General features: G+C 35.7%; 2 protein-coding genes across 5 annotated transcripts in view; both read right to left on the bottom strand.

Annotated features, from left to right (window-relative positions):
- LOC138320353 (dual 3',5'-cyclic-AMP and -GMP phosphodiesterase 11A-like) overlaps positions 1–24131 on the bottom strand; it is a 495361-nt gene that overhangs the window by 307868 nt on the left and 163362 nt on the right. The window lies entirely within an intron of this gene.
- On the bottom strand, positions 1464–24131 carry LOC138320343 (uncharacterized). Of its 4 annotated transcripts, none has more exons than XM_069263263.1 (15): positions 23963–24130; positions 21663–21869; positions 21291–21382; positions 20611–20704; positions 20187–20282; positions 19693–19893; positions 13656–13771; positions 6614–6752; positions 6097–6207; positions 5494–5688; positions 4910–5023; positions 4362–4493; positions 3752–3910; positions 3341–3416; positions 1464–2999 (listed from the first exon to the last, which is right to left on the bottom strand). In XM_069263263.1, exons 1-15 carry the CDS (start codon positions 24018–24020, stop codon positions 2252–2254), a joined length of 2538 nt encoding a protein of 845 aa, XP_069119364.1. In that variant the 5' UTR covers positions 24021–24130; the 3' UTR covers positions 1464–2251. The 4 variants fall into 4 exon arrangements, with proteins under 4 accessions (XP_069119364.1, XP_069119365.1, XP_069119366.1 ...); XM_069263264.1 differs by having other exon boundaries at positions 4362–4460; XM_069263265.1 differs by lacking the exon at positions 4362–4493 and having other exon boundaries at positions 23963–24131.

Raw genomic sequence — 24131 nt, 5'->3', positions numbered from 1 at the left:
TTACAACTGTAGTTTTCACAAATGGTAACCATATCTTGTAAACCAAAACCTGTATTACTGATCAAACATATGTCGTCAGCTTGTGTAGGTATATTAACTCTAGTGTCAATTACAAAAGAACTTTGTCAGATATTTCCACTTCATTAAGTAAATCATTTATAAAAACTAAGTACATTTTTGCAGATAAAGACCCGCCTTGTAAGATACCTCTCTTCATAAGAACAGGTTCAGATTGGTGGCATTTAAAGATCACATTACTTACAAAACCTGTCTACATATTTTTTAATGAAACCAAAATTTTACTCTTAAACCCCATATTGTACAGTTTGAGAAGCATGCCTTCGTGCCACACAGTATCGAAGGCTTTCTTGCTATCTAAAAATGCAACAAAACATCAGAATCATTTTCGAGATTATATCTCACGCATTCTTGGTTAAAGAAAGGAAGTACTTAAGTACTACTTCATTTACGCAATTGACATCTTCCTCAATACGAGAAGTGAAAATTTGGCCACGCGTCAATTGTGTAAACTGTATAAGTCTTCATGTCGTAATGCTCATTTGGCAAAAGACCAATGCCCGACTTTAGTGGTGTATAGATCATTTGGGACATAAAGCCTACTTTTATCCTGATTACGATATGAGAAGATCCATGCACGAATCCTACTAACGTCTCAGTTACCAATAAATATATTTATAATGCAGTAAAGACCGTCCATCAAAAGGTTGTCTGGACTAGACGGCCCATCAACAGATCAGGCATCCCCTGCATATAGTGCATTGCGTGTGTGAATGGTAAAATGGTATTTAAGACGGCCTCCCATATATGCATTGCGTTCGAGTGAATGTCTTTATATTTTTGGAGGCTGCAGTATGTTCGAGATGTGTCTTTTTTAATACCGGAATCTCCTGCCAATGTTATAATGCTATATCACCTTAGCATACCCCTGGATACCAAACAGTACATTCCATGGGGTCACATTATACTGATAACGGACTAAACAGTAGTCCCCGTCTCATCAGGTAGTGCGTTAGAATTGAGAATTGTGCCTGCTGCCCCTATTGCATAATGGCGAAATGCGAGTACATTTAGAGTCATATCTTCTCTTTTTACCTTAACTGACTTTCTTCTTCCTAATGTTTCCCTTGACACCGCCTCATTTGTGGTCTGTAGTTGATTGCTCGCCCCTGTGAGGAAGGCTGAGACACAAAACAGTCTTTAAAAGTGGTTGTTTCTGTTCCATCTTTGCGTTCAGATATGTGTATTTGTTTTCGCTAATGCTTAATCTTTATTCCAATTTCTGATTTTTATGGATTTTACGTCCATTTAAGAGACAGGACTGTTTGGCTGACCGATGCCAAGTACCTAGATTACGCACGTGCTGATGTGGCGCTGCTCAAAATTGCCCAGAGGCCGTCTACGACTTATTTTAAATGATTAAAGAAATTGATAATGGCGGGACAACTGGTGATTTGTTTTATTAAAGCGTCAAAGATAATGAATTTCATTTACATGTATAAAAAGGGAGCTCAGCGTATCATAATTATAACAATCTTACGTAATCGTGTTTGCAACATACATGTTCATTTGCCGAAAGCATTTAAATAACGTAACCATTTGTAAGTAGTTATTGATTGACCGATATCACAATTGATTATAAATTAACGTTGATTACAAATAGTGTTTGCAACATTTCATTTTACTTGCTTAAAGTTTTATATGTCGTATTTGCATACTGACGAATCAAGAAGAGTTTTAATGTGTTGTTCTTCACCAAAGGTTACCAAACGTTTGATAATTACAAACAGCAGCTCCAAAGTAAACATTTTACAGTGTTATTAGTAATTATCAAGTGATTTATGTAGGTATGTGTTCATCTGAACATACGTAAGGCATATTTTACAGTGTGTAGTAACTAACCTTTAGAAGGCATCAAACAGGCTTATCTGTCTATCTGAATGCTTTGCATCGCTTAATTCTTCAATCCTTATGGGTTTCAATAGATTACTGCAGAAAGAATAACATGTCAAAATTTTCTTCCACTTATGACTCATATAACTTTAAAGTATTAAAATACCGTAAAAAAATTGCATGTAGCTGTTGGTAGGCCGAGATCACATTTAATTATAAATTAAGGTTAATTACAGAAAAAACCCCACATTTTTATTAAATTCCTATGTCACTAGAATTGCTCTAATTTTGTTACTAGTTATACCAAAACAGGCGTTAGTTTGTTCATCTCTTGACTAAACTAAGGAATATCAAAGTTAAGTTCGATGTCCTCATAATGAATTTTCTGTTTAGCAGCTACTCCAGTTTTGATTTCGTCGTAACTTTCATTTTCCACGCGGTCATACAAACATTCGGTATGAGATCCTGGACGTTTAAACGATTTTGATTTTAACTCATCATAAGTCCCTGTATCTACATTATCTACACACTTTCTAACATACGAGTCTGTATGGTCGTACTTATCGTCTTTCGTTTCCTCTAATTGGTTGTCGTTACCCTGTAGGTCGCTGCACGGCACTACAGCGTTCATTAAGGACGGTTTTCTCTTCGCTTCATTATAACTCTTGGCACTATTTCGTATATTTTTGTCATCTCTTGAAGACGACGAGTTTCTACAAGTTCCGCTCTCGTCATTTGTATCCAGCAATGGATTTCCAGTTTCACCGCATATATAAACTTCCGTATAAACCCTGTCGTCCTGTCCCGGTAGAAGATTTCCGTTTGACTGTTTTAATGTAGGTTTATCATTAACATTGTCAGATACATCATAAAGGTGTTCAGATTTTTCATCTGGAGACATTTCGTCTTTACGAACAAACAGCGCATCCATTTGCTCTGTGACTGTGTTGTCCAGATTCCCCAGATCACCGCCCGAATCCTCATTGTTGGACTCCCCATTGTAACTGATCACAATGCTACGCTCCAGATTAGAGTAGCTTATCGTTGGCCCTTTCAGCATATTTAACTGCCTTTTCTGTTCTTTGAACCTTGGATAAATAGAGGAGACATATTTAAACATGTACGATTACAATGTACATAGGTACTTCGTAGTTTCATTGTCTCGGCTAGGAATCTAACCTTTGACCTCTAGTTTATTAGTCTAAAACTGAACAGATTGGGCGAAATAGAAAATTATCTCTCTAATGAAAAGTAGTATACATGTATTACGTCTAGTTTAATATTCTTAGAGGTAACAGACGGCCTCTTCAGGAAGACCTCGCCCACGACAGTCCATGAAGAAACATAAGCAAATGCTGGACATCATTACTAGGCGCCATGCTTTATAAATCCAGTAATATATATTTAAAGAGTATGTAATATGTTTTACCTGTACAGGAGTACTGCCAATACGATCAGAATAATAGTCAACACGACCGCTACCAACACTACCGTGCAGATCAAGCCTAAATAAAAACATTAGGAAACAGAGTGAAATAAACAGACGTTAGCCGTTTAAATCAATATACAGTGAATTGAAGAGTCAACTCTTTTTTCATACATTTATGGGGAAAATCTGAGAATATCGCAAAAACACGACTTTAGATGTTTCAAAAATAGAATCAGAAAAGAAAAAAATATATTTAGAAGCTGTAAACGCACAACTGCACCTCTTTAAAAGCTGTAAACGCACAACTGCACCTCTTTAGTTTTATTTGTTTTTGTATAATGTGGGATTAGGTGGAGGTGACATATGTATCTACGGATCTAGTGGGATAAGATGGAGATACATGTAACCGACCTATAATCATGGGTGACATCCCTGTGTACGGCTGTTCTGTTGTAGTGGAGGTCGATGTGGTGGTGCGTTCTACATTCACATCCGGGATATTCTTGTCCGAAGTCATGTGATCACCATCATCAGGCGGAAGAGAAGTGACGTCATGCAGTGTGCCATTATCTACAATGAGCGAGTATTGTTTCATGTAAAATTCGTATCAACTTCCTCATAGTTTGGTTGTTTTACAACAAAATTATATTTTAACTTAATGAGTAGAACTTAAATTGTCCATAATTAGCATATTCGACTGCTTAAACTGTTAAATTAAGCTCAAATAAGTATAATTATCATGTTAGAAAAAGAAATAAGCGATTTATTGTGGTTTTAAAATATAACTTCACATTTGTTTATTAGTTAACATAATTTATGAACATTTTAACCAATACAATTATTAATTTACAATGTAAGAGAGACTGTAAACTGTATTTAGATAAGCTGTTAATCTGGTACAGATGGCTTTATTGGGCCGATGTTTCTATACCCGAAGTAATCAGAGGCACTTCTAACGTTTTATGTTTGAAGCGTTTCTTTGATTCTGTTATGACGAGGAGCTTAGTTTATTTTTATTTACTTGTGTCTGTAATGACATCCGGTATATTCTTGGTGGATGTCACGTGATCACCATCATCCTCATACGATACAGTTGTGACGTCAACAAGTGTCTCATTATCTGTAAGGTTGAGGTATATTTTCCTGTGAAATTCTGTGAAACACCCAAACATAACCCGGAAGAATTGGTTTAATAAAACACAACTTCATATCGCCTCTTTTATGTATTAATTTAATTCATAGTCATAATATATATATGTATATTTCAATATATCTGTACACAATATATTTAACATGTAGTGGAAGCAAACTTCAATACAAGCGGGTTACGAAGTATAGGTTAATGGTTATACGACATATACTGTTTAAATCCATAAATGGCAGTAAGGGATAGACAAACTATAAATATAATGAAAGTTATACAATGTGAGAGGCGATGCCCAATCCTCTTTTTTCGCAATCATATCATTTCATTACAACATGAAAGGCGCTCAATGTTAATATATATAGAGTTATGTGTTACAATATTGACTACTGTCATGCTTTTAGCTGGATAGGAGACAAACTTACCATTGTAACAAAGAACTCTATGTTTCTGGACACAGTCTACCACGTCAATGTTGTATTCATACATCTTAAAGTCACTAACAACTAAACATTTGTCGTCACTGCGAACGTCACTAACTGTATGAAAATAAGTAAACGAAAATGTTTTAAAAATAACGTTCATAGTACACGGTTTTCTGGATCAATTCTCAAAAGAAGTGGTTTTTTGAAACGAACGTATTTTAAAAAAAATATTATTCCAAGTGACACACACACAAAAAAAAACAAAACAAACCCAAGAATCCCACGAAGTGGGCATGCCTGCGTATAAACCATTATTTCCTGTATATTGTAAATAAGTGATACATTACCAGGTCAATGGGCCATACCTTAGGCCACAAAGTGATAAAGGAAACACAAAAAATATTTATTTATCACTTTTCATAGCATTGATATGATGTAATATATGCACCCACATAACTATCTGAAAGTCTTCAAAAATGTGAATTGCGTTTGGAGGAATATTGCCACCATGAACATTGACACCAAAGCATCCGATGGTACATATATATCCCTTACTTTAAACATTATACTGTGTTATTACTTACCTGTGTCGAACTGTAGAATAGTCGGACTGTATGCACCTGTCCACAAATAATTGCCCTGATCATCAGCCCACTGTAATTCGGACATGTGACCTGTCTCGAATGTAGCCAGCATCATTCCAAATGCTTCGCATTCTTCCTGGGCCTCTTCCCAATTTAGGGGTTTTGATATGATGGTAAAACTGATATTTACTGTTGCTGTGAATTAAAATATTGCATTAAAACACAGAACACAAGCGTCAAACCTACGACACTTACTATATACGTATATATAAAAACTAACACCATGTTTGATCGTTTGTGAAATAAAGATAAAAACACGTCTTACTAAATAGAAGAGAGGTCCCTTACTTCCTCACACTTTTACCTAAAATGTTTTAAACAATTGTGATAATTTAACAAAGAGACCATTAACATTCATTCCGTTTTCAAATAAATCGTGTTTGCGTTTCTTCGTTCTACGAAATATGAAATCGAACTACTTGATGGTTATCTAATTATGTAATTTCTAACCAGCAACCTACTGCCTGACTTAAGGATGATTAAGGTGTCGAGATGTGTATTACTCCATCTTTCTGGACATTGATTAAATGTTTATAATCATACCGTTTCTGCATATACATCCGTCAAGCTGATCCCGACATGGTTTCCAATCTGTAGTCACATCTGTATTCTTTGTAACTGCGAGGCAGTTATCCGACTTTGGTCCTGTGTACGCTAAAACAAGTTAATATTTCAAAGATATTGAGATATCAAGCATTTACATACGAATATAAGTACATATCACTATTGTGGCATATGTCAATGTAGTATACATGTACACCATTAAATGTGAATTGTTAGCCATCATTATACATCGTTACTTATTATAAAGAAAAGGGCAAAATATATTAAATGTCAATGGGAAAAAAGTGATGGACGTGCATTAAGTGATCCTAATAACTACGATCAAGACTTCTGAAGGATTTTAAGTATAAAGATCTACAGCGAACTGATTATAGCGAACGCGTGTATCAATTTGCGGAAAGGATTCCAATACTTCAAATACAAGTATTTCTTTTCATATACAGAAGTTGAGTAAATGATTTTATGTTTACACTAACAGAGCTATGTAAATGCTTACAATGTAGCCGACGGTAGATAGTAAAACTCTCGTCCCCTCCACAACGGTCACGTGTGTTTCCAAAGCAGCATGCCGTACAGCCAGTGGTCGTCCAACCCGACACATCATCACTATCCTGTATACATGCGCAAAGGTTTCCCTGGAAACAAAATACATCCGGTATTTACTATTGATTTGATAACTTATGTAAAACCCTTAGTTAATTAGCATTTTCCATGCGAGGTAAATTCCATCGTACTCTGTTCAGAGTTTTCTAAATTAATGTCTAACAACACGAGCAAATGCTACCTCATAGTATATATTTACTAAGGCTTAATCACTTTTGTAAGAATAAATAAGTAAAATCATGTCAATATTTAATAATAAACATTACTGAGTGTTGATACTCGGTTGAATATATATCATTAAGAGAATGTCACTGTATTCGTGAACAAAAGTAAGAAAGCATTTAAAATATTTTTGTTTGTTTGTTTGATTAATATTATTAAGTCCCATTAACAGCTGTGGTCATGTAAAGACGGCCTCCCAAGTATGCGATGTGTTGCGTGTATGTCGTGCGAGGTGCGTGTTTTGGGAGACTGCGGTATATTCATGTTGTGTCTTCTTGTATAGTGGAACTGTTGCCCTTTTATAGTGCTATATCATTGAAGCATGCCGCCGAAGACACCAAGCAACACACCCCACCCGGTCACATTATACTGACAACGGGAGAACCAGTCGTCCCACTCCCTGTATGCTGAGCGCTAAGCAGGAGCAGAAACAACCACTTTTATAGACTTTGGTGTGCCTTTGCCAGGGGACAGAACCCAGAGCCTTCCTCACAGGGACGAACGCTCAACTCAAGGCCAAAAGTGAGGCGGTGCCGAGGGAGGCAGTTAGGAAGCAGAGAAATGATAAGTTCCTAAATTTAGTCGCCTTTTACGATCATGCAATAGGGGCAGCAGGTACAAAATCTAACGCCCTACCTGTAGGGCCAGCATTTAGAATAACGTAACTATAAAAGTAAGTACTATTATGTTAAGTCCAATACATTTTTTGATATTTTACTTTTGCGATTTTCAAAACCGACATGTTGTATAAACTAAAACGTTTTGGACCCTAAGCTTAGCTATATGAAGAATTTATATTTCAAAACTGTGTCAGATGGGCGAAATGAGCGTCACTATAAAAATAATATTAGTGTAGTTCTACCATGAAAGCACCACTTTAAAGTATTAGTGTCGTTCTACCATGAGAGCACCACTATAATATATTAGTGGTGTTCTACCATGAGAGCGCCGCTTTAAAATATTAGTGTTGTTCTACCATGAGAGTACCACTATAAAATATTAGTGTTATTCTGCCATGAGAGCGCCACTTTAAAATATTAGTGTTCTACCATGAGAGCAACACAATATAATATCAGTGTTGTTCTACCATGAGAGCGCCACTATAAAATATTAGTGTTGTTCTACCATGAGAGCGCCACTATAAAATATTTGTGTAGTTCTACCATGAAAGCACCACTTTAAAGTATTAGTGTCGTTCTACCATGAGAGCACCACTATAATATATTAGTGTTGTTCTACCATGAGAGCGCCGCTTTAAAATATTAGTGTAGTTCTACCATGAAAGCACCACTTTAAAGTATTCGTGTCGTTCTACCATGAGAGCACCACTATAATATATTAGTGGTGTTCTACCATGAGAGCGCCGCTTTAAAATATTAGTGTTGTTCTACCATGAGAGTACCACTATAAAATATTAGTGTTATTCTGCCATGAGAGCGCCACTTTAAAATATTAGTGTTCTACCATGAGAGCAACACAATAAAATATTAGTGTTGTTCTACCATGAGAGCGCCACTATAAAATATTAGTGTTGTTCTACCATGAGAGCGCCACTATAAAATATTTGTGTAGTTCTACCATGAAAGCACCACTTTAAAGTATTAGTGTCGTTCTACCATGAGAGCACCACTATAAAATATTAGTGTTGTTCTACCATGAGAGCGCCGCTTTAAAATATTAGTGTTGTTCTACCATGAGAGCGCCACTATAAACTATTAGTGTTGTTCTAACATGAGAGTACCACTATAAAATATTAGTGTTATTCTGCCATGAGAGCGCCACTTTAAAATATTAGTGTTCTACCATGAGAGCAACACAATAAAATATTAGTGTTGTTCTACCATGAGAGCGCCACTATAAAATATTAGTGTTGTTCTACCACGAGAGCGTCACTATAAAATATTAGTGTTGTTCTACCATGAGAGCACCACTATAAAATGTTAGCGTTGTTCTACCATGAGAGCGCCACTATAAAATATTAGTGTTGTTCTACCATGAGAGCGCCACTATAAAATGTTAGCGTTGTTCTACCATGAGAGCGCCACCATAAAATATTAGTGTTGTTCTACCATGAGAGCACCTCTATAAAATATTAGTGTTATTCTGGGACCAATAGGGGCAGCAGGTACAAAATCTAACGCCCTACCTGTAGGGCCAGCATTTAGAATAACGTAATTATAAAAGTAAGTACTATTATGTTAAGTCCAATACATTTTTTGATATTTTACTTTTGCGATTTTCAAAACCGACATGTTGTATAAACTAAAACGTTTTGGACCCTAAGCTTAGCTATATGAAGAATTTATATTTCAAAACTGTGTCAGATGGGCGAAATGAGCGTCACTATAAAAATAATATTAGTGTAGTTCTACCATGAAAGCACCACTATAATATATTAGTGGTGTTCTACCATGAGAGCGCCGCATTAAAATGTTAGTGTTGTTCTACCATGAGAGCGCCACTTTAAAATATTAGTGTTGTTCTACCATGAGAGCGCCACTATAAAATATTAGTGTTGTTCTACCATGAGAGTACCACTATAAAATATTAGTGTTATTCTCCATGAGAGCGCCACTTTAAAATATTAGTGTTCTACCATGAGAGCAACACAATAAAATATAGTGTTGTTCTACCATGAGAGCGCCACTATAAAATATTAGTGTTGTTCTACCATGAGAGCGCCACAATAAAAATATTAGTGTTGTTCTACTACCAATTAGTGACATGAGCACCACTATAAAATATTAGTGTTGTTCTACCATGAGAGCGCCACTATAAAATATTAGTGTGTTCTACTAGCCACTATAAATTGTGTTTCTACCATGAAGCAACTTTAAAGTATTAGTGTCGTTCTACCATGAGAGCACCACTATAAAATATTAGTGTTGTTCTACCATGAGAGCGCCGCTTTAAAATATTAGTGTTGTTCTACCATGAGAGCGCCACTATAAACTATTAGTGTTGTTCTAACATGAGAGTACCACTATAAAATATTAGTGTTATTCTGCCATGAGAGCGCCACTTTAAAATATTAGTGTTCTTACCATGAGAGCAACACAATAAAATATTAGTGTTGTTCTACCATGAGAGCGCCACTATAAAATATTAGTGTTGTTCTACCACGAGAGCGTCACTATAAAATATTAGTGTTGTTCTACCATGAGAGCACCACTATAAAATGTTAGCGTTGTTCTACCATGAGAGCGCCACTATAAAATATTAGTGTTGTTCTACCATGAGAGCGCCACTATAAAATGTTAGCGTTGTTCTACCATGAGAGCGCCACCATAAAATATTAGTGTTGTTCTACCATGAGAGCACCTCTATAAAATATTAGTGTTATTCTGGGACCAATAGGGGCAGCAGGTACAAAATCTAACGCCCTACCTGTAGGGCCAGCATTTAGAATAACGTAATTATAAAAGTAAGTACTATTATGTTAAGTCCAATACATTTTTTGATATTTTACTTTTGCGATTTTCAAAACCGACATGTTGTATAAACTAAAACGTTTTGGACCCTAAGCTTAGCTATATGAAGAATTTATATTTCAAAACTGTGTCAGATGGGCGAAATGAGCGTCACTATAAAAATAATATTAGTGTAGTTCTACCATGAAAGCACCACTTTAAAGTATTAGTCTCGTTCTACCATGAGAGCACCACTATAATATATTAGTGGTGTTCTACCATGAGAGCGCCGCTTTAAAATATTAGTGTTGTTCTACCATGAGAGTACCACTATAAAATATTAGTGTTATTCTGCCATGAGAGCGCCACTTTAAAATATTAGTGTTCTACCATGAGAGCAACACAATATAATATCAGTGTTGTTCTACCATGAGAGCGCCACTATAAAATATTAGTGTTGTTCTACCATGAGAGCGCCACTATAAAATATTTGTGTAGTTCTACCATGAAAGCACCAATTTAAAATATTAGTGTCGTTCTACCATGAGAGCACCACTATAATATATTAGTGTTGTTCTACCATGAGAGCGCCGCTTTAAAATATTAGTGTAGTTCTACCATGAAAGCACCACTTTAAAGTATTCGTGTCGTTCTACCATGAGAGCACCACTATAATATATTAGTGGTGTTCTACCATGAGAGCGCCGCTTTAAAATATTAGTGTTGTTCTACCATGAGAGTACCACTATAAAATATTAGTGTTATTCTGCCATGAGAGCGCCACTTTAAAATATTAGTGTTCTACCATGAGAGCAACACAATAAAATATTAGTGTTGTTCTACCATGAGAGCGCCACTATAAAATATTAGTGTTGTTCTACCATGAGAGCGCCACTATAAAATATTTGTGTAGTTCTACCATGAAAGCACCACTTTAAAGTATTAGTGTCGTTCTACCATGAGAGCACCACTATAAAATATTAGTGTTGTTCTACCATGAGAGCGCCGCTTTAAAATATTAGTGTTGTTCTACCATGAGAGCGCCACTATAAACTATTAGTGTTGTTCTAACATGAGAGTACCACTATAAAATATTAGTGTTATTCTGCCATGAGAGCGCCACTTTAAAATATTAGTGTTCTACCATGAGAGCAACACAATAAAATATTAGTGTTGTTCTACCATGAGAGCGCCACTATAAAATATTAGTGTTGTTCTACCACGAGAGCGTCACTATAAAATATTAGTGTTGTTCTACCATGAGAGCACCACTATAAAATGTTAGCGTTGTTCTACCATGAGAGCGCCACTATAAAATATTAGTGTTGTTCTACCATGAGAGCGCCACTATAAAATGTTAGCGTTGTTCTACCATGAGAGCGCCACCATAAAATATTAGTGTTGTTCTACCATGAGAGCACCTCTATAAAATATTAGTGTTATTCTGGGACCAATAGGGGCAGCAGGTACAAAATCTAACGCCCTACCTGTAGGGCCAGCATTTAGAATAACGTAATTATAAAAGTAAGTACTATTATGTTAAGTCCAATACATTTTTTGATATTTTACTTTTGCGATTTTCAAAACCGACATGTTGTATAAACTAAAACGTTTTGGACCCTAAGCTTAGCTATATGAAGAATTTATATTTCAAAACTGTGTCAGATGGGCGAAATGAGCGTCACTATAAAAATAATATTAGTGTAGTTCTACCATGAAAGCACCACTATAATATATTAGTGGTGTTCTACCATGAGAGCGCCGCATTAAAATGTTAGTGTTGTTCTACCATGAGAGCGCCACTTTAAAATATTAGTGTTGTTCTACCATGAGAGCGCCACTATAAAATATTAGTGTTGTTCTACCATGAGAGTACCACTATAAAATATTAGTGTTATTCTGCCATGAGAGCGCCACTTTAAAATATTAGTGTTCTACCATGAGAGCAACACAATAAAATATTAGCGTTGTTCTACCTTGAGAGCGCCACTATAAAATATTAATGTTGTTCTACCATGAGAGCGCCACAATAAAATATTAGTGTTGTTCTACCATGAGAGCGCCACTATAAAATATTAGTGTTGTTCTACCATGAGAGCACCACTATAAAATGTTAGTGTTGTTCTACCATGAGAGCGCCACTATAAAATATTAGCGTTGTTCTACCATGAGAGCGCCACTATAAAATGTTAGTGTTGTTCTACCATGAGAGCGATACTATAAAATATTAGTGTTGTTCTACCATGAGAGCACCACTATAAAATGTTAGCGTTGTTCTACCATGAGAGCGCCACTATAAAATATTAGTGTTGTTCTACCATGAGAGCGCCACTATAAAATGTTAGCGTTGTTCTACCATGAGAGCGCCACCATAAAATATTAGTGTTGTTCTACCATGAAAGCACCTCTATAAATTATTAGTGTTATTCTGCCATGAGAGCGCCACTATAAAATATTAGTGTTGTTCTACCATGAGAGCGCCACTTTAAAATATTAGTGTTGTTCTACCATGAGAGCGCCACTATAAACTATTAGTGTTGTTCTAACATGAGAGTACCACTATAAAATATTAGTGTTATTCTGCCATGAGAGCGCCACTTTAAAATATTAGTGTTCTACCATGAGAGCAACACAATAAAATATTAGCGTTGTTCTACCATGAGAGCGCCACTATAAAATATTAATGTTGTTCTACCATGAGAGCGCCACAATAAAATATTAGTGTTGTTCTACCATGAGAGCGCCACTATAAAATATTAGTGTTGTTCTACCATGAGAGCACCACTATAAAATGTTAGTGTTGTTCTACCATGAGAGCGCCACTATAAAATATTAGCGTTGTTCTACCATGAGAGCGCCACTATAAAATGTTAGTGTTGTTCTACCATGAGAGCGATACTATAAAATATTAGTGTTGTTCTACCATGAGAGCACCACTATAAAATGTTAGCGTTGTTCTACCATGAGAGCGCCACTATAAAATATTAGTGTTGTTCTACCATGAGAGCGCCACTATAAAATGTTAGCGTTGTTCTACCATGAGAGCGCCACCATAAAATATTAGTGTTGTTCTACCATGAAAGCACCTCTATAAAATATTAGTGTTATTCTGCCATGAGAGCGCCACTATAAAATATTAGTGTTGTTCTACCATGAGAGCACCACTATAAAATATATGTGTTGTCCTACCATGAGAGCGCCACCATAAAATATTAGTGATGTTCTACCATGAGAGCGCCATCATAAAATATTAGTGTTATTCTGCCATGAGAGCGCCACTATAAAATATATGTGTTGTTCTACCATGAGAGCGATTCGGTCAGTGTCAGGACAGAGCTGGATACATCTATGGACGGAATTCCAGTCTTCTTTTTGGATATATATATTTGTATCAAATATTCCCGAGGAATGGACACAACCTAAAAATAAATAAATCAGGCAATTTAAAGTGACACCTCTGTTAATATGACCACTGTACTGATAACATGCCAATACTATATACTTTTAGCTTTCCTAAACTGATGTAAAGTTTCACTTTACCGACATGGAAACCAAAATGTATTTATGTCGTTATAATTTCATGGTAGAGCAATTTCAATTTCATTAATCAATTGTTTTTTTATATATTTTCTGCAAAAAAGGTTTTTCATTTGGCAAATCATTGAACAGACAAAAATGTTGTGTGACACAGTAATACCTTACACAGATACCTATTGTTACATAGTACAGACGAAACAGTTGTGTGACACAGTTAAACCTTACACAGATACCTACTGTTACATAGTACAGACAAAACAGTTGTGTGACACAGTAATACCTTACACAGATACCTACTGTTACATAGTACAGACGAAATAGTTGTGTGACACAGTAATACCTTACACAGATACCTATTGTTACATAGTACAGACGAAACAGTTGTGTGACACAGTAATACCTTACACAGATACCTATTGTTACATAGTACAGACAAAAAAGTTGTGTGACACAGTAATACCTTACACAGATACCTACTGTTACATAGTACAGACAAAACAGTTGTGTGACACAGTAATACCTTACACAGATACCTATTGTTACATAGTACAGACGAAACAGTTGTGTGACACAGTAATACCTTACACAGATACCTATTGTTACATAGTACAGACGAAACAGTTGTGTGACACAGTAATACCTTACACAGATACCTATTGTTATATTGTACAGACAAAACAGTTGTGTGACACAGTAATACCTTACACAGATACCTACTGTTACATAGTACAGACTAAACAGTTGTGTGACACAGTAATACCTTACACAGATACCTACTGTTATATAGTACAGACAAAACAGTTGTGTGACACAGTAATACCTTACACAGATACCTATTGTTACATAGTACAGACGAAACAGTTGTGTGACACAGTAATACCTTACACAGATACCTACTGTTATATAGTACAGACAAAACAGTTGTGTGACACAGTAATACCTTACACAGATACCTACTGTTACATAGTACAGACGAAACAGTTGTGTGACACAGTAATACCTTACACAGATACCTATTGTTACATAGTACAGACAAAACAGTTGTGTGACACAGTAATACCTTACACAGATACCTACTGTTACATAGTACAGACAAAACAGTTGTGTGACACAGTAATACCTTACACAGATACCTACTGTTACATAGTACAGACAAAACAGTTGTGTGACACAGTAATACCTTACACAGATACCTATTGTTGCATAGTACAGACGAAACAGTTGTGTGACACAGTAATACCTTACACAGATACCTATTGTTACATAGTACAGACGAAAAAGTTGTGTGACACAGTAATACCTTACACAGATACCTACTGTTACATAGTACAGACGAAATAGTTGTGTGGCACAGTAATACCTTACACAGATACCTATTGTTACATAGTACAGACGAAACAGTTGTGTGACACAGTAATACCTTACACAGATACCTATTGTTACATAGTACAGACAAAACAGTTGTGTGATACAGTAATACCTTACACAGATACCTATTGTTACATAGTACAGATAAAAAAGTTGTGTGACACAGTAATACCTTACACAGATACCTATTGTTACATAGTACAGACAAAACAGTTGTGTGACACAGTAATACCTTACACAGATACCTATTGTTACATAGTACAGACGAAACAGTTGTGTGACACAGTAATACCTTACACAGATACCTACTGTTATATAGTACAGACAAAACAGTTGTGTGACACAGTAATACCTTACACAGATACCTACTGTTACATAGTACAGACGAAACAGTTGTGTGACACAGTAATACCTTACACAGATACCTATTGTTACATAGTACAGACGAAACAGTTGTGTGACACAGTTAAACCTTACACAGATACCTATTGTTACATAGTACAGACAAAACAGTTGTGTGACACAGTAATACCTTACACAGATACCTACTGTTATATAGTACAGACAAAACAGTTGTGTGACACAGTAATACCTTACACAGATACCTATTGTTACATTGTACAGACAAAACAGTTGTGTGACACAGTAATACCTTACACAGATACCTACTGTTACATAGTACAGACGAAACAGTTGTGTGACACAGTAATACCTTACACAGATACCTACTGTTACATAGTACAGACAAAACAGTTGTGTGACACAGTAATACCTTACACAGATACCTATTGTTACATAGTACAGACGAAAAAGTTGTGTGACACAGTAATACCTTACACAGATACCTACTGTTACATAGTACAGACGAAATAGTTGTGTGGCACAGTAATACCTTACACAGATACCTATTGTTACATAGTACAGACGAAACAGTTGTGTGACACAGTAATACCTTACACAGATACCTATTGTTACATAGTACAGACAAAACAGTTGTGTGATACAGTAATACCTTTCACAGATACCTATTGTTACATAGTAGAGATAAAAAAGTTGTGTGACACAGTAATACCTTACACAGATACCTATTGTTACATAGTACAGACAAAACAGTTGTGTGACACAGTAATACCTTACACAGATACCTACTGTTACATAGTACAGACAAAAATGTTGTGTGACACAGTAATACCTTACACAGATACCTATTGTTACATAGTACAGACGAAACAGTTGTGTGACACAGTAATACCTTACACAGATACCTATTGTTACATAGTACAGACGAAATAGTTGTGTGACACAGTAATACCTTACACAGATACCTACTGTTACATAGTACAGACGAAATAGTTGTGTGACACAGTCATACCTTACACAGATACCTATTGTTACATAGTACAGACAAAACAGTTGTGTGACACAGTAATACCTTACACAGATACCTACTGTTACATAGTACAGACGAAACAGTTGTGTGACACAGTAATACCTTACACAGATACCTACTGTTACATAGTACAGACGAAACAGTTGTGTGACACAGTAATACCTTACACAGATACCTATTGTTATATAGTACAGACGAAACAGTTGTGTGACACAGTAATACCTTACACAGATACCTACTGTTACATAGTACAGACAAAACAGTTGTGTGACACAGTAATACCTTACACAGTTACCTATTGTTACATAGTACAGACAAAACAGTTGTGTGATACAGTAATACCTTACACAGATACCTATTGTTACATAGTACAGACAAAACAGTTGTGTGACACAGTAATACCTTACACAGATACCTATTGTTACATAGTACAGACAAAACAGTTGTGTGACACAGTAATACCTTACACAGATAGCTATTGTTACATAGTACAGACGAAATAGTTGTGTGACACAGTAATACCTTACACAGATACCTATTGTTACATAGTACAGATAAAAAAGTTGTGTGACACAGTAATAACTTACACAGATACCTATTGTTACATAGTACAGACAAAACAGTTGTGTGACACAGTAATACCTTACACAGATACCTACTGTTACATAGTACAGACGAAACAGTTGTGTGACACAGTAATACCTTACACAGATACCTACTGTTACATAGTACAGACGAAATAGTTGTGTGACACAGTAATACCTTACACAGATACCTATTGTTACATAGTACAGATAAAAAAGTTGTGTGACACAGTAATAACTTACACAGATACCTATTGTTACATAGTACAGACAAAACAGTTGTGTGATACAGTAATACCTTACACAGATACCTATTGTTACATAGTACAGATAAAAAAGTTGTGTGACACAGTAATACCTTACACAGATACCTATTGTTACATAGTACAGACGAAACAGTTGTGTGACACAGTAATACCTTACACAGATACCTATTGTTACATAGTACAGACGAAATAGTTGTGTGACACAGTAATACCTTACACAGATACATACTGTTACATAGTACAGACGAAATAGTTGTGTGACACAGTCATACCTTACACAGATACCTATTGTTACATAGTACAGACAAAACAGTTGTGTGACACAGTAATACCTTACACAGATACCTACTGTTACATAGTACAGACGAAACAGTTGTGTGACACAGTAATACCTTACACAGATACCTACTGTTACATAGTACAGACGAAACAGTTGTGTGACACAGTAATACCTTACACAGATACCTATTGTTATATAGTACAGACGAAACAGTTGTGTGACACAGTAATACCTTACACAGATACCTACTGTTACATAGTACAGACAAAACAGTTGTGTGACACAGTAATACCTTACACAGATACCTATTGTTACATAGTACAGACGAAACAGTTGTGTGATACAGTAATACCTTATACAGATACCTACTGTTACATAGTACAGACAAAACAGTTGTGTGACACAGTAATACCTTACACAGATACCTACTGTTACATAGTACAGACAAAACAGTTGTGTGACACAGTAATACCTTACACAGATACCTATTGTTACATAGTACAGACAAAACAGTTGTGTGACACAGTAATACCTTACACAGATAGCTATTGTTACATAGTACAGACGAAATAGTTGTGTGACACAGTAATACCTTACACAGATACCTATTGTTACATAGTACAGACAAAACAGTTGTGTGACACAGTTATACCTTACACAGATACCTATTGTTACATAGTACAGACGAAACAGTTGTGTGACACAGTAATACCTTACACGGATACCTATTGTTACATAGTACAGACGAAACAGTTGTGTGACACAGTAATACCTTACACAGATACCTATTGTTACATAGTACAGACGAAACAGTTGTGTGACACAGTAATACCTTACACAGATACCTACTGTTACGCAGTACAGACGAAATAGTTGTGTGACACAGTAATACCTTACACAGATACATACTGTTACATAGTACAGACGAAATAGTTGTGTGACACAGTAATACCTTACACAGATACCTACTGATACATAGTACAGACGAAACAGTTGTGTGACACAGTAATACCTTACACGGATACCTATTGTTACATAGTACAGACGAAACAGTTGTGTGACACAGTAATACCTTACACAGATACCTATTGTTACATAGTACAGACGAAACAGTTGTGTGACACAGTAATACCTTACACAGATACCTACTGTTACGCAGTACAGACGAAATAGTTGTGTGACACAGTAATACCTTACACAGATACATACTGTTACATAGTACAGACGAAATAGTTGTGTGACACAGTAATACCTTACACAGATACCTACTGTTACGCAGTACAGACAAAACAGTTGTGTGATACAGTAATACCTTACACAGATACCTACTGTTACATAGTACAGACAAAACAGTTGTGTGACACAGTAATACCTTACACAGATATGTATTGTTACATAGTACAGACGAAACAGTTGTGTGACACAGTAATACCTTACACAGATACCAATTGTTAGATAGTACAGACGAAACAGTTGTGTGACACAGTAATACCTTACACAGATAGCTATTGTTACATAGTACAGACGAAACAGTTGTGTGACACAGTAATACCTTACACAGATACCTACTGTTACATAGTACAGACGAAACAGTTGTGTGACACAGTAATACCTTACACAGATACCTACTGATACATAGTACAGACAAAACAGTTGTGTGACACAGTAATACCTTACACAGATACCTACTGTTACATAGTATTCAAAATCATACAAATCCAAAACAAACCTACCCACAGGGTGTTACCCATAGGGTGTTACCCACAGGGTGTTGAACAATACAAGTTGTTTTAGGTTATGACGGTAAATCATTTGGAATATTGGGAAGGAATCTGGGTCACCACTGGCTGGAGGCTTTAATTAATTAACTAGTGTAGGACTATATTACATAAACGACAAAAGAAAACGTTCTTACCTTCGATCTGAACCACTCCAGCCTCGCCATGCCTGCTCACTCCACTGGTCCAGTAGTATTCACTGTTGACAATGTTGATGCTTCTGTTTCGTTCTGTAAAGCTCACTTCACTGAGATCTATAAGCTTACTGCGAGCGTTCAAACAGCGAGACCTGGCCTCCTCCCAGGTGAACTGTGTCCCATCCGTTGGTTTGAAAACATCTGAAATATACGTCAATGTGTGATGAAGATAATGCCTCATTGTGTCTGACTCTTTTAAAATAACTGTCCATATTAGGATCTTTATGTCATGTGCCCATTTACACATTTTATTTAAATGCAACACATGACTGTTAATAAATATTCTTGTTACTTTTAATTGTAGAGAGTAATTATAGGAGTTATAATCACAATATGAATAACGAAGTTTTAGAATTACATTTCGTTTATTATACTAGTAGTCTATATTTCCGGAGAAGTTATGTGTGTTTCATTCACACAAATAACATACGAACCTGTTCTGCACAGACTCCCTGCCATCATGCTGCAGTTTACGAATTTTGCGTTGTATTTGAAATAGGTACGGTTCCCAAACATCACCAAACAAGTTGCTGCGAGTATGTAAGATAAAATTGTTGCACGCTTTTACTACCAGTAATGATATTTTCTAACGTATCTCTTTAACCAGTTAACACGTTAATTAGAATAAGTGTTCTGAAGGAAGGACCTGTCTGGTAATGTCTGCCACACCAAGGCTTCGTACTCATAACGCAGAGATAAAGAGCCTGTGATAATATGTCCAAACACCCTAACCACTCAGGCATCTATTACTCGGAAACAATATTCTTTTTCTAGTTACATGACTATTTCCGATATATAAATTTGATCATATGATTTAATTTCATGACTAAGATGGAAACCATTTAATGGGAACTCTACCTGTATTCTGGTACATCTGGTATTTACTGGTACAGTCGGACTGGTTATTGTGACAGGAACTAGTCATTTCACACATACATACTGAAGTGGAGTCCTGTAAAATAGTTGTATTCATTGATATATTGGTGACAGGAACTAGTCATTTCACACCTACACATTAAAGTGGAGTCCAGTAAAACAGTTGTGTTCATTGATGTATTGGTTCTATATATCTAGAATTCTACATAAGGTTAGGAACTTTTGATAGAGTATTGATTGAGAGCCATACATCTTATCATTAATATCATAATGAGGTAAAACGGTGTAAAGCTAGTATATCAATAATCCGAAATAAAAGGCCAAAATAAATTCAAAGTAAAATCAAAAATCATTTCTATGGAATATATTCAGCCACTACAGAGCCTTTTGCAGTCCAAATTAACACTAACACAACGTGTTCGTCTACATGTTTGTTTACATATATTGTGCGCAGGTATTAAATGTCTCGGCCCGTATTATTAATATATGTTTGACATGGTCATTGCCTAATATCTTCTTGGAATAAACACACATTTTGAAATATATAATCTCATATTTGTGTTCTTCTTGGTCTGTCACAAAATCACTTAAACCTATTTTGGATGAACGTTTATTTATAACTGGCTGTAAAGATAGTAAATTTATATAGAAATATACCTAACCTCTATAAAAAACTGAGGGTAGCCCGTGCAGTGTGAAGCGCATTCCCCAGGCGATCGGACGACGAGTCCTCTGTTCTCCATATCCTGGCAGTCTGGAGGTTATATCAATACTTAAATCAGTAGAATAGGATGACCTATCCGTGTCACAAAGTCGACATGTCTGTTTCCATGATTAACATCAAACGTATTCATAACTCAAAATTATTATCATAAAGTAGCATTATTTGAATGTACATTTTTATTAATTTATTTTATATTTTGGTAACATTTAGAAGAGACTGTTAAGATTTTCGACATATTAATTAATAATAAAACATTAAAACTCAATGTAGAGTTTACTACCAAAGGCAAATGTGAAAGTAACAAGTTTACCACATAGATAGTGTGCAACTGATGTCCACTGTCTATCATTGATCCAAAGGATTACATCATCGCCCATAATGTCATCGTCTGACATTGTTATTGGAGCGGTGACTTCGTCAAGATAGGCCAGTCTGGCATTGTCATCTTCACATTGCTCAACAGCTTCCGTCCATGTCCAGTTTCCAGGTGTGTCTTGTAGCCTCGTAGCATGAATGCCTACGGTAGATTGTTTATAATGTGTTAGCAACTTGATAAAAATAACGAGAAATTAAAGAAAAAATAAGATAAAATGATGATGTTAAGTCGATGATACCATACACATATATGCAGGATTAAGATTGTTTCGTCTTCGTTTTTTTTTATTTCAATAATTCAAAGGTCACTTATATGGTGTCGTATACCATAAATAGTTTACTATACGAAGAACATTACGTAATTATTTCTTCCTTGTTGTCAATAGTTCAAGGGTTGCTATATATTACACCATACAATTATTTCTTCCGTATTGTCAATAGTTCAAGGGTTGCTATATATTACACCATACAATTATTTCTTCCATGTTGTCAATAGTTCAAGGGTTGCTATATATAGCACCATGCAGTTATTTCTTTCGTATTGTCAATAATTCAAGGGTTGCAATATATAACATTGTGCAATTATTTCTTCCGTGTTGCTTATAATTCAAGGGTTGCTATATATAACATTGTGCAATTATTTCTTCCGTGTTGTCAATAATTCAAGGGTTGCTATATATACCACCATGCAATTATTTCTTCCGTGTTGCTAATAATTCAAGGGTTGCTATATATAGCATCATGCAATTATTTCTTCCGTGATGTCAATAATTCAAGGGTTGCTATATATAGCACCATGCAGTTATTTCTTCCGTGATGTCAATAATTCAAGGGTTGCTATATATAACATTGTGCAATTATTTCTTCCGTGTTGTCAATAGTTCAAGGGTAGATATATATAACGTTATGCAATTGTTTCTTTTCTTCCATGTTGTCAATAATTCAAGGGTTGATATATAATCGTTTCTTCCTTGTAGTGTATACCAACAACACTGGGGACGCCATACAACTCTAACCGTCGTGTAAAGGGTGTCACAGATACTAAAGGAAGTTAGCTATTGTTATTATTCGGATCGGGAAGTGTGAACAATACATTATTAACATAACTATGTACATCTTCAACGAAACATTATTAAAAGTACCTATATATTTAATATGTTTCTGTAGTGTGGTTTTAATAAGTCTGGTCTAATGTAGACATCACACCAAAGTTTATCTACAACCTATTAGGATTATCCATGATTCATTTTTCCCGAGTAATTATATAACTAACTATATGATTTATACCGATGGAAGTTCTGTGTATATACTATAGGTGGAGATTATATTTCCTGTTGTGGACGATACGTCATAATCATTCGAGATTTCCAGTTACAAGTGTCATCTGTAAGTAGGTGATTCATCCGTGTTATATTGACGATTAAAGATTATAAATATTTTCTGTCGTTTTTCTTTGCTAGGGTAGGCTAGAACTCTATTCTGATGTAGTGTATTATTTGCTGTGGCCGGCTAGAAATATTTATTGTGACGTCATGATATAAACGATAACGTGACTGAAGGAAACAGTTGCGTGACGTCATAACAATGACATGACGTTATGAATAGATGATGTTAAGGTAAAACGCTAGATTTATTTGCTTTGAAATCGTGATTTAAGGTATGCTGGATTTCTGTTCACCCATATTAAAATGAATGAATCGAATCTTGCAAGCTCGAAACAGGTTTTATACTCTAACAATAAATATATCAAATGGACACCCTGATGTAAAAAAGATCACATACATACCAAGCCATAAGAAGATCACATACATACCAAGCCGTAAGAAGATTTCATACATACCAAGCCGTAAGAAGATTTCATACATACCAAGCCGTAAAAAGACCACATACATACCAAGCCGTAAGAAGATCACATACATACCAAGCCGTAAGAAGATCACAACAAGCCGTAAGAAGATCACATACATACCAAGCCGTAAAAAGATCACATACATACCAAGCCGTAAAAAGATCACATACATACCAAGCCGTAAAAAGATCACATACATACCAAGCCGTAAGAAGATTTCCTATATACCAAGCCTAAGAAGATCACAACAAGCCGTAAGAAGACCACATATATACTAAGCCATTAAATGTGACAGCATCGAAACTTGTATATATATTTCAAACATTTTGATTTTAGTGCATACCACAAAACAATGCTAATGATATCTTTGTACAGTCACTACCTACCAGAGATGAAACAGAATACAATCAGCAGCAGTGCAGCTCCTTGTTCACTCCTCGCCATGGTATCATTCTACAGTCGTCGTATCAGGTAATGAGTGCATCCTTATATAAACATACATAAAACACAAAGACACATGCCATCAACATATTCCATTACAAATATATGTACTGG

This window comes from Argopecten irradians, chromosome 4 (genome assembly GCF_041381155.1).
Source record: "Argopecten irradians isolate NY chromosome 4, Ai_NY, whole genome shotgun sequence".
In the NCBI taxonomy this organism is placed as follows: domain Eukaryota; kingdom Metazoa; phylum Mollusca; class Bivalvia; order Pectinida; family Pectinidae; genus Argopecten; species Argopecten irradians.
The sequence above is the reverse complement of the archived record's forward strand: the minus strand, read 5'-3'. Positions and strand labels throughout refer to the sequence as shown.